The 13,197-nt window shown below is 39.4% G+C and overlaps 1 protein-coding gene across 7 annotated transcripts in view; it reads left to right on the forward strand.

The window, feature by feature from the left end:
• Positions 1-4,660: 4,660 nt before the first annotated feature.
• The window catches only part of shf.L (Src homology 2 domain containing F L homeolog), a 122,271-nt gene continuing 113,734 nt past the window's right edge, over positions 4,661-13,197 (forward strand). For 3 of the 7 annotated variants that reach the window (XM_018252985.2, XM_018252983.2, XM_018252984.2), the window contains exon 1: positions 4,661-5,491. In XM_018252985.2, coding sequence (XP_018108474.1) covers positions 4,853-5,491 — 639 coding nt within the window. In that variant the 5' untranslated portion in view covers positions 4,661-4,852. The remainder of the gene's footprint in view (positions 5,492-13,197) is intronic. The other 4 variants (XM_018252982.2, XM_018252986.2, XM_041586728.1 and 1 more) reach the window with 2 other exon arrangements.

Below are 13,197 nucleotides of genomic sequence, written 5' to 3' on the forward strand. Positions count from 1 at the left end.
AACAATGAGATGAATTTGAGTTTTAGAAAATGTGCCCTTAAATGTCATGCATTGAAATTCCAACAAAAGCAAATTCCAATGGCACACAGGTCTGCTGTATCAAATCAAGTGTTTATTGCGGAGTGCAGTGTATCCTTTCGGGGCAAGCCCCTTTGTCAAGCATGTCTGCACCAGGCATCTCTGAACCGCCTATTGTGCAGGGTGTGCGAGGTCCTACACCTATTGTGTTCATGCATTGAAATGCCATGTCCAAGATATTAGCTTAGTTGACTTTAATGCTGAGTGACTGTTGTCATATACCTGAAGCTACAGTAATAAAGACACACAGCTTATAAATGTTTCAAAAGTAGCATAGTTCATGGTTACTGTACATAGTTAAGTTGAGGTGAAAAGAGATAGTTTAGATCCTAAATCCCTATAACCTATAGTTGCATGTCTCTGCACTCTCTCCAGCTCATTAATATCAAGGACTGGAACCCAAAGCTGCACTGCATACTCCAGGTGAGGCCTTACCAGGGACCTATAAAGAGGCAAAATAATGTCTTTCGAACAGCTTTGGGGGTAATTATGTGAGCATATATAGTATATTTTAGCTGCAGACGCTAAAAAAAGCTTATGTGCTTTAGGTCATCAGTGTGAAGCTGACTTCCAGTTCAGCGCACAGAGGAATTCAAGCTGCCATTGTCTTTTTGCCTTTCTCCTATGGGGCACTTTGAGCCTAAAATTCAAGTTGAAGTAAGCCTTACCTATTATAGCTGTTTTGGGGGGAAATAAGAATTTACTGTTATTTTTTTTGTTTGTTTGTTTGTTTCACATGCATTTCAGATGCAGGTTCGACTACACCTAAATGTATCAGCTAATTGATTGTATTATATTCTGCCTGGTTGTACTCATAAGCGCTCTATTGTGCAAAGAGTTGTGTTTTATCGCATTTACATTTTGGTGAGTTTTTTTAGTCTCTTTGAGAAGGCAATAGAATAAAAGGTAAGTTTGGAACTCAAAAAAATACAAAGTTGTGTTTTAAAAAAATGCATATAAAGGCCATATATGAGTTTTTTTTTACCTGCAAAGGATGCATAAAAAGGAAGTGTTTGCAGGAATCTATGACCTGGAAACAACATTTGTTCTAGGGATAGGATTGCCACTTAGCAACAGCTAATGGGTTTGGCGGCAGTCTCCCAAAGGTATGGTGGAAAAATGTATTTTACCACTACATCCACGTTTCAGTGTTCCCCTTCTGATGTGCTTGTTAATTTAAGATGTGGGAGCAAGCACAGGTCTGTTCGGTAATGATGGACAGTGTGGAGCAGTGTGACATCACAGGAAGGGGAGTAGCTGTACAGGGAAGTAAGATTTTTTACCCAAATTCGATGAAAAAAGTTTGAATTTGATATTCAAATTCAAAGTATTTCAATTTGATGGTTGAATTTCGAAGTATTTTTTTACTTCGAAATTCGACCCTTGATAAATCTGCCCCTTAATGTTCACTCATATTTTAAAAAATAGTTTTTTAGCATCAGTATCACTTAAAGGGCAGGCCACAGGTGGATGCCGTTGCTAGATGGCAATCCTATCACTAGAACAAATGTTGTTTGCAGATCATAGACTCCAGCACACACTTCATGAGATTACCACCTAGCAACAGCTAATGGGAGTGTAGCCCACATCATTTAGTTGCTTTTATAAGTGTCTCTTTATGTCAAAGTGTTTAGAAAGGTTCTGAAAAAAACCCCAATGCTACTTCGTTATAACAGGAAGTTAGAGACCTCTCAGGGCAACATTGGCTGTTGCTGTTCTTCAGAAGGAATGTTCCGTAAGTGGGATGGCATCAATATTAACATTTTATAGTGGACACAAACAAACTAATAATCTGTGATATTATTTGGAAACTAGTAATAACCTGTAATATTTCCTCTTAAAGGAACAGTAACACCAAAAAATGAAAGTGTTTTAAAATAATGAAAATATCATGTAGTGTTGCCCTGCACTGGTAAAACTGATGTGTTTGCGTCAGAAACACTACTATAGTTAATATAAACAAGCTGCTGAGTAGCAATGGTGGAAATTGAAAAATGGCTATATGGCACAGGTTATATAGTGGATAACAGATAACATTATGTTCTACAGAGCTTATCTGTTATCTGCTGAGTAACCTGAGTATTTTCTCCTTTGAATGGCTGCCCCCATTGCTACACAGCAGCTTATTTATATACACAATAGTAGTGTTTCTGAAGCAAACACAACAGTTTTATCAGTGCAAGGCAAAACTGCATTATATTTTTATTACTTTAAAACACTTTCATTTTTTGATGTTACTGTTCCTTTAAGCAATTTGTTATGTAAATAAATTAAGAGGCCTCTAAATACAAAAAGGATTGATCAGTGTCTTCTATTATGCCAACCACAATGCAAAAATAAGTTTTGTGATCCCTCTAAAGATAATGTGATAACTTTGAGCTGTCACTCATAACCAAGGGCCAGAAATAAGAGACAAGCACATTTAATGAACAATGATCTCAAATCTGGAGGTTTATCAGACAACTTTCATAGGAAAATGAACATAAATTTGATATACTATGTGTATCCATAGCGAGGATAGACTAGCCTCTGTAGAGAAGTCACTCCTCACAGTTTGTTGTATAAGCAATGTTTTGTAACTGGATGATATAATAAAGCCATGAAGAATGATACATTTTGAGGGTAGAAATGCAAGATCTCAGTTATATAATAAGGTAAGATCAACTGCATATATTGAGCACAATTATATCCTTAGCTGAAGAAAGGAAAGACAAATATGAAATATCTAACCCTTTTAGGGGCTGACAACCACAAGTAGGTTTATTTCTGTAGAAACTCCTAAGGACTGAAGGCATTCTGTTGTAAACCTTAGGGAACTTGTATATGTATTAGTTGCATGATATGATACCACATATTGGAAAATTAACTGTAAATACTATAACTACATCTGTTGTCCTGTCTTGATGTATGAGTGAATGTTATGATAAGCACAAAGGCCTGAAAGGGTTTGCCAATAGAATTAAAACATGTTACATGGTATAATATCCTCAAAACACATGTGTTAGCTTTGAATGATGGTGGTGCCACGAGATTTATTTCCCTGAAGCTTAGGGAATCTCAAAATAGATTTTTGTGGTTGGAGACTACATGTAGCTTACTTTATACACCCCATAGTTACTATATATCTATAAGTAGTCCATCTGCTATTTGTTTTGTATTACTGATATGGTTTTTTGGCTCTGAGCAATAGGTTTCTTTCAAGGGTCTGGCTCTGAAGCAAAACTGTTTTTAAGCAAAGAAATGATACAACTTCACTGTTGTCCAAAGTATGGAGACCAGGACCCTTTTACTATTCTGGTGTTAAAATCTCTCCAAACTGCATTGGTTGGAACTACTCATGTTCATCTACAACAGTGATCCCCAACCAGTAGCTCACGAGCAACATGTTGCTCACCAACCCCTTGGATGTTTCTCCCAGTGGCCTCAAAGCAGGTGCATAATTCAAGGCTTGGAGGCAAGTTTTGGTTGCATAAAAATCATGTGTACTGCCAAACAGAGCCTCTTGTAGGCTGACAGTCTGCATAGGGGCTACCAAATAGCCAATCACAGCACTTGCATGCCTGTGTTGCTCCCTGACTCTTTTTATTTTTGAATGTGGCTCAAGGGTAAAAAAGGTTGGGGGCCCCTGATCTTACAAGGAAAGGGATCTGTCTCATTTGTTTTGGTTTGTTTCATTTTGTTCTTTACTCTCGTATCTACATTTTATGGGGCAGGTTCACTAACTGCGAAAAGTCGCCAGCAACTGCTTTGCACCCATCGCTACACTTCGCAAGGTGAAAATTCGCTCAGACACCACTAATGCACTAAAATGAAGAGTTTCATTGTGGGCGCCAAATGCTGGCAACTTTTTTCTAACGTCGTTAGTTCGGCAATGCGAATAATTCATAGCAAAGATGCACTGGCATTCATGGCTGCCTATGTAAGGCCTCCTGTAAAGCTAAATGCAAAGCAATACTAAAGGCTGCAAGCAGATTTAAAGGAGTTGTTCACCTTCCAAATACTTTTTTTTTCAGTTGAGTTGTTTTCAGATTGTTCACCAGAAATAAAGACTTTTTTTCAATTGTTTTTCAGTTTTTATTTTTTACAGTTCCTCCAAAAAGTTGAATGTCCCTGTCTCTGGTGTTTGAGTCTGGCAGCTCAGTAATTCAGGTGCAGACTCTGAACTGTTACAATTTTGCAACATTGTGTTGATACATTTCTCAGCAGCATCTCTGGAGTATTAGCAAAAATTGTATCAATTCTAACAGCTGCCTGTAATGAAACCCAGGGAATCTGTTCAGCAGGGACAAAGATAAGAAATGTATCAACTAAATGTATCCATTTAGAACAGGTTACAGGGTTGGCGATCGTACGATCGGATCTGTGCATCTATTGCCAAGTCTTGGAGCTCAATTGTACAATCTATATCGTATGATTCGTATACCTTTTCTCAAACAAAAACCCCAAGCGGAAAGGGAAGTGTGTGACTGTAGTTATAGACCGCAGGGTGTGGGCGTGGTGTTTGTCAGTAAGAGCTGCCAATGCGGCCACAGCACACACCCCCCTCAGGTGAGCGCTAACCAATGAAAGGAGAAGACAAATTCCGTTTTTACCTTTCAGGAAACTTATTTGCCTTTGGGGGTTTGTGCAGTGAGCGCTTTCCCACACTAGATGGCGCCCGGCGTTCCGAAGCGCTGAGCTTTGTGTGTTGGTGTATGTGGTGCCCCGAGCAGTCACACAGATGCTATCAGCGGCTCGGCACGCTTCCCTCACTCCTCTGTGACCCGCGACTCTCATGCTCCTGAGCGGACACTCGTCGGCTTCAGCCAGCGCCAGCCAGCAGCCCCCGGCAGAGCCCATCCGCAGCAGTAACAGAGGGAGCCCCCCAGCAGCGGCCAGCACGGGACAGCAATGCGCGGGGAGTATGGCCAAATGGATCAAGGAACACCTGGGCTTCAAGAGCTCCAAGCCGCCGCCTCCTGCCCCTCCTAAACCGGATTATAGACAGTGGCAGGCTGGGGGCGCCTCCACGCACCATCACGTGCACTCTGCTCTCCCACACTTTCCCCTCACTCCTGCGGGACAGCCCGACATCCTGGCCGCGTACAAACTGCAGAAAGAGAGGGATTTTGAGGATCCGTATACCAATTGTGCGGCCACCGGATCCTCTGGGCAACTGAACTCGTCCTCCTCTGTGCCCCCCTGTGCCCCAACTCCCTCCAGTGCCCAGTCCCCTTCCTCGCCCTCAAATTCTCCTGATGTCAAATACGTGTCCCCCAAGCACCGGCTCATCAAGGTAGACACTGGGGAAAAGGGCAGTTGCAGTCCTACTAGTGGCAACACATGTGGCAGCTCCAGCAGCCCCGGCCAACCCTTTACTTCTCCCAGCGCGTCATCCACAGCCCCCCAGCTGGAGGACAGCAAGCAGGACAAAGTAAGTTCTTACTGATTACTGCCTTGTCACTCACATCTGACACACAACTTGGGGGGTTCCAGTGCTACCCTTTCTCTCTGCCTTAAACTCCACGTTTTCTCATTCATTCTCTGTCTGGGCAGCTCCCAGAACTCTGCTAAACTTTCATGACTGTTAAATGTCCAGCAAACCATTGTATGGGCTCAGCTGTGGGAATGGCAAGAACACATGTACATACTGTATGGCTCCAGTCAGCACATCCACTTCTAAAGTGGATTTAGTCCAACATTGCTGTTTTGTTTACTACTGAAAAGTGCTTCTAACTTCTGTAAATACCCTGTTCTATCCAGCAAGTGACAGTAGATGTTGTTTTGTTTAAAGGGGGAGGCATTTTTTAGAAGCTTAAGGCACAACATGTCTCAATGTCCTTAATATATTGATAATAGGTTGAGAGCAGAGGACCTCTTGTCTTTGTCTGTATGTATTTTGTGTCACAGCCTTGTTGTCTGATGGTTTAGAATTTAGTGGTAAGTTTCCCCTTTTTACTATAGTATAAGATGTTTCCCTCTTAATGATTATATGAGCAAAATCACACGCAAAAAGAAACAAAATGACAAACTTCCTTTGTAAATAATATCCTCTATAATGGGAAATTATTATTCTTCTGAACACCCATTTTCCTTAACAGTTTATATGAATGAATTCCCCCCCATAGTGTACGGAATCTATTCTCAAAGTGAAAATGTAGATGTGGAACAGCCGCCTTGGGTGTACGGCTCAATCATTTCATAGTGCGGTGTGTGACTAATATTCTCTGCTAATCAGCCATACAGCCCAATGTCTCCCTTTCCTTGGTTCAAATTGCATTCATATGTGATGCTTGTGATGGAATAATCAAGTGTATTCACAGTGCTACACAAATCTAACAGCAATAAGGAAGAACACCATATTCTCTAATGCACACCTAATCCACGGCACATGCCATATGGAATTAGTGTGTCAATTATGCATGATACAAGCAACTGATTATGGGCATCAACAGTGACTTGTGTATGATTGAATGGTGTACAAATACTTAAACAGGTGGAATGTATAGAGATTTGCTTGTAAGTGATATATGACACTGCAGTCCCTTGGTTTGATGCAACTGACACACTATTCTTATTGGATGTGTATGTCATCATTCCTATTGGGTGCAAGTGAATATATATATATATATATATATATATATATATATATATATATATATATATAAAATCTTGTATATATTGCTTTTGTGTTATCTATACAAATATTTTCATACTAGTTGATGTGACAGCTGGTGTAATTTAAGAGCTGGATAATATTTTGATATCAAATGTGACTTCATATAAATGTGCCACGTTGGGGTGTAATCACTCATCCATTTTTGGATGAGAGATTACAGTGTGTGTGCATCTGTCTTTGTTTGTACATACACTGTTAATGTCCATCAGATCTAATATCCTTCACTGGTTCTGAGACCCTGTGTTAATGTATTCATTGTAGTATTTCATGGTTCAAAAAAGGAGCAAACCTTTGATGCTGTGTATTTTATTGTGTATGTTATGGATGGTACATTGTATGGTATATGTTATAAATGATCATGCACAACCTCAAATAATTGCAAGGCATTTCTGTCCCATGAATAGGTATGGGTTGGACTGTTATCGGTTTTTACAACTCCTCCCAAAACACAATTACAGGTATGGGGAATGCTGGGGACCTGGGGTTTTCTGAATAATGTTTTTTTTTTTTTTGTAATTTGAATCTTGATACCTTAAGTCTACTAGAAATTCATTTAAACATCAAATAAACCCAATAGACTGGTTCTGGCTCCAATAAGGATTAATGACATCTTTGTTTGGATCAAATACAAGAACTATTTTATTATTACAGATAAAGATGAAATCATTTTTAAAAATTTGGATTATTTGGATAAAATGGCGTCTAGGGGAGATGGCCTGTCCATAATTCTGAACTTTCTGGATAACTGATCCCATACCTGTAATAGGGAATTAAGGAGGTCTACAAAGTTGGTGTACGTTTCAACTCACCTAGTTATTATACTATATTTCAGTGAAAGCTATAGCATATAGCTATGCATGGTGGCTGAGACACAACTCTATAAGGTACTGCAACTGTTGCCAGACACATTTATACCCAGTGGATTTGGCTGTTAGATTAGAGTTTAAAAAGGTGTTGTTTCATTATCACCCTTATAATTTCCTTGAAGAGTCACTGGTGTGTTTCCAGGCCATCTTCCCTGTCACCATTTTTGTTCTGCTCCTCCTTGGCTATGCAGCCTCACTGCTTCATGGGGAAAATCCCACCAGAAAATGCAGCTCTACATTTAAACCATGCCTAAAGATGGGATTCTGCTCGAACAACTAAGCTGCTCTTGTGAATTAGACCTAAGAAGCGTGTGAAGCTAATCACACATCTGAGAGACTGGATTTTAAAATGACATTGATTCAACTCCCCTAAGAGTAATAATAGGGGGGGTGACTTAATTTAGCAGAAATATCTCTGCAGCTTATTATAGGAATTTTAAACACTAGCACCCAATATTTCTGCACTGTCAAGCCAACATTATGTGCAACAGCAATGTCTGTCAGCAGTTAAATGGGAGGCAAATCCACTTGGCGGTCCATGATGCTGCTGAACTTCACTAAACGCTTACAGCAGCAGACCTGGGTACCATAAATCTGTTCTTTCCAAATCAAGCAACAGTCTAGAAAGAAATCATTATGTGATGAGTAAAAACATTTGTCTTCTGTCACAAAATTACCTTCAAGTCAACACTGGTCATGACATTATCCGTTTCTGTTTGTCATGTAGGCTCAGGCAGTTGCAGTGATCACTCTAGGGTATCAGATCTTTTTTTTTACTATAATAGAGATTAATAGGTCTACTTTGCTGACAAAATTATAGGTTACATCCGTGCAGTTGCCAACATAGCAACTAACAAAAAAATTTCATTATTCTGACTTTACACTTTATCGGCTTATGCAAATTAGAACCTGCATTAGCAAGGAACCCTAGTGAGAAACTCTAGAGTTCAACTAATTCGAGCCTCCCTCTCAACACACATACATTGTGCAGAGGAGGATGAGAAATCCTCAGCCATGCCATGCTATGTCGCAGAAACACAGTCGCAGTTTTGAATCTGTTCAGTTTTGTCCATATAAAAAAATTAACTTCCATTAAAGGAGATATATAGGATAAGTGACCCCCCCCCTAATATTGTAGGCCATAATGAATTGTATATAGTGCTGGTTTTACTTTGTGCTAAAAATTAATATCATAAAAAATTGCCCTTTTATCGGAGCACCCTGTAGATCGGCTACAATCCCTGTCCATGTTTCAAATGATGGCTGGGAGTGTCTTAACTGTCGCTGTCAGAAGCACTGCCCTCCAGTCACACAAGCAGAGATAGGCTTCAGTTTCCTATCAGGTCTGCCTAGCTGCTGATTGGTTCCTATCCTATAGTGCAGTGCTGAGTGAGGCCGGCTCCCCCTCAAAACCTGGGAAAAGAGGCAGCAGGCAGTGGAACAGATGGGCAGGACTAGTAGTGTTTTGTAGTTAATGCACTGGCACATTGTTTTTCACACAATATGTCTCCTTTAAGTTACAAGTTAAATCATGTGGTTAGGACACTGCATTACTACCCTGTTGCAGCCTTGTCATTCAGTTTACCATTTCCTCAAGGGCTCCTAAGTGCTATCTCTCTTTTAAGCAGTTGCTGTCATCCTTTTCTCCCCCAGATGGGCTGTTTTGGGCACCTTCTCTAACAGAACACTGTTGGGCTGCTTCAATGGGAATGACTAATGCCACATATAATAATTATGTGACCTGTAGCATGTGATAAGACAAAGAATGATTTATTTATCGTTACCAAATTTTATATGAATTTATAAATATTTATAAAAAATGACAATCACAAATCGTTAGTAAATTTCACACAACTGTTTGCTAATCACAACATTGGAACTGTGTCAAATTGATTTACATTGGGGTTTGCAGTGATTCCCATGTGACATAGCACAATGTAATTTTCGTGGTTTCATTAGAAGAACTGACTGATTTACAGAATGGCGCGTATCTGCTAAACTGAGGAAAATAAGCTACACTGTTAGTAACCAATCGAAGCTAAGTTGTTAAAATAAATTAACAACACATGAATACAAGCCAATGCATTATCACATCTCTACAGTGATTTTGTACAATATATATTATTAATATATATTGTACAAAATCACTGTAGAGATGAGATTTATGATTTTTTAGCTTAAAGGGGAACTTAACACCCTTATTATTAATTACTAGCTTCCTCTCCAACTAGCTCCCTGCAATAGAACCTGACATTTTGCTGGCTTCAAATTAACATGCTCCTGTTTAGTGGCCAGCAAAGTGGAGCCCAGGATTTACATTTACATGGCCAAACATTGCTTTAATTCCCCTTATAAGTGCTCTTATGAAGTGAATTGCTGAAACAACTTTGGTAGGCTGATTTGTGGATGTGTAGGAGAAGTCATCGAAGATTTCCCTTGTTCAGTTCTTGTTCCCCACTGAACATTTTTCATCAGACCTCCAGAAAACTCACAATATTGATAATATTTAGTCAAAGTTGCTGTGTAGTGCTATAAATTGAATAAAGTACTTGGATCCCACTTGCACTCTGTTATCTATGGAACTGTTGTTTGTGTACTTGGTAGTATGATAGTGCTTGTCAAGCTGTATGCATGTCTTTCTTACACATTCTCGTTCCTATTGTGGTCTTTAGCACTTCTCTGCTCTTTTAGTGAGTGTAGCCCCTGATCATAGAACCTGTGTGTATGTGTCCTCACTGAGCTTTAGGGCTAGTCCACACGGGGAGATAGCCACGCGTTTGCGGTCGCGGCGACAAAGCGCCGCGCCAGTTGCCGCGACCGGCGCAGGCGACAGTTTTGTATGGGCGCCTATGTAAAAACGCCTGTGCTAACCACACGAGGCGATGCGCTTTTCAACAGTCGCCTGAAAATGCCTCGCCAGGCTTTTTCAGGCGACTGTTGAAAAGCGCATCGCCTCGTGTGGTTAGCACAGGCGTTTTTACATAGGCGCCCATACAAAACTGTCGCCTGCGCCGGTCGCGGCGACTGGCGCGGCGCTTTGTCGCCGCGACCGCAAACGCGTGGCTATCTCCCCGTGTGGAATAGCCCTTACACTGTTATTTCAACCCTTTGTGCCATTTGACCTTGCCATGCTTGCTTTAAGGTCAGGTCAGAACTCTCAAGGGTGTCCTACTCCTAAGATTAGATGTAGATAGGTTTCACCTTCATCTTCGTAAATGGTTATTGACTCGGCATCAGGAAGAGATAAGTGGTGGGGTTTTTTTTTTTACCCAATAAATCTTACTTTATTTCTTTGTTAAAATAAATGAGAGGCTATTGTCACCATAATTTGCCATATTTGCATTAATAATTGTATGATTACCACGTCGGATGATATATAGAAAAAAAGCATGGAATCTGTAATTTTTCTTTGGGTGGTTTAAAGTTTTTCACCCAAAAATTAACAAAACCATAGGCCTGTCTAAACTGTATGATCACTGGATCACATTGTCACTATGTTATTGCTGACCTGCCACTGCCCCGAAGTCTTTTCAAAAACCTTCTTTCCTGGTCCAACAACTAGTTGCAACAAAAACCATCACAGTTTCATAATGTACCACACATTTTATTTGATTAAATCAGTCCGCCATGTTGTTTAATTTTAACTCTGTTATGCTATGGCACTGTTTTTAAAATAAATGTAACAGAGGCATTTGGCAAATGATTAATATACAGTAGATCTCATAAATATATAAATTAACTTGGGCAAGACTCCCTTGCTGTGTGTAAGTAATGTTTCACAGGGCCCTCGTATGACTATAGCAAGGCATCTGAAATGTCTGCTAGAAAACTTGTAGGGCCAAGTATTACTCTGTATTGTTATTTATTTCAGTTTATTTTACTCAGCTCTTAACCTTTACAAGTGAATTTACATTTGTAAAGTGTTTGCTTTTAAAGCTTTGCACTTATGTGACTTTAGGCAGCTTCTGTAGCAGGAGTAAAGACTTTGGAAGCCATATATGTAGCTGCGATGTATAAATGAAACAAACCATTGATCAGGTTTATTTCATATAACATCATTGCAATCCAGGTATCTCAAATAACCTGAATGAAACAAAAAAACTGTCCATATAGTGTATTCATGTAAGGATTCAAATTAGCAACTTAAATATTAGAATACATAAATATTTAAGTATAGATTATAGTATAATATATTAAACATATATATTCTGTATAATTTAATAACAATTTATTCTATAATGTTTAATCATAGGTATTCTAAAATAATAAGAATAGAGATGAAGCATGCATTTTGATTTTTTTTTATTTTTCTTAGATAATAAAATAGATATTTTTTTGTTTAGATATGTTTTTGGAGATGGGTGTCCTCCTTAAGATTTGCACCCCCCCATACATCTGGGTGTGCACAGTGCACTTGCTGTACTTATGCAGCCAAAAAGTAGACAGCCTGATTTCCCTTGTTATTCGTGTTATAGTATTTCATACAAAGAAATCATTGCCTGGTTGATAAGTTAAAGTGCACCTGTCATCCAGACACAAAAATCTGTATAATAAAAGTCCTTTTCAAATTAAACATGAAATCCAATTTCTATTTTTTATTAAAGCATTCATAGCTGCTGTAAGCTCATTAAAAAATCTCAGCTGTCAATCAAATATTGTCTGCCACTCCTCTATGCCAATGGCATAGAGGCGGTGCAGACAATTACTTTCACTTTCCATTCAGCACTTCCTAGATGTCACAGCTCTCCACACATTCCCCCGTTCTCTTAACCATTTAATTGTGTATCCAGGGCATGGAAATGGACATTGGGTCCCCCATTCTGGTGCACAAACAAGATTCTGAGATGACACAAGGCTTGTCTTAATAACAGTTTGCACAAAATGGCTGCTGCCTGCTTGCTATTATTTTGAAATCCTAGACTGAAGAAAACAAGATTCAAATAATTTATACATACCTCCCAACTGTCCCTTTTTCGGAGGGACGGTCCCTCTTTTGACAGCTCAACCCGCAGTCCCTCATTTTTACTGGAAAGTCCCTCTTTTCTATGCACTGAACAGCCAGAAAAAGAAACAACGTTTCTCACTTAATTTGCTTTTAGCAGAGAGACCAGAACAGCTAACAGGTGCAAATAAGATACTTTGTAACAATTTTGAGACACAAAAACACAGTTTAGATAAGGAGAAATATTTTCAAACTTTCATAACCTGCCAAATTTTGTAAAATGAACATGGTAATTAGGGGGTGTGGCCACAGAAAGGGGTGTGGTCAAAAAAATTGCTGCGCTATGTGCGGGGAAAAAAAATTTTCTCCCTCTTTTTACTTCCAAAATGTTGGGAGGTATGTTTATATAGTGTAATTAAAGTTCATTTTGAATAATTTCTTTGGGTGATGGGTCCCCTTTAAGTGCAATCTCTGCACTTCGTTTCACCACATGTGTCTTCTTCAATTCTTTCTGTTCGCTCTCTGCCATTTTTATTCTTCTGTTTATTTTACAGTCTTGACCTAAATGCTTGCCATTAGCGATAAACTATGCAGCTAGCCTTTGGCTCCACATAGCCCACTTACTGATGCTTTACTTAAACTGTATTTGTATT

Source organism: Xenopus laevis, chromosome 3L, assembly GCF_017654675.1.
Source record: "Xenopus laevis strain J_2021 chromosome 3L, Xenopus_laevis_v10.1, whole genome shotgun sequence".
NCBI classification, from domain to species: domain Eukaryota; kingdom Metazoa; phylum Chordata; class Amphibia; order Anura; family Pipidae; genus Xenopus; species Xenopus laevis.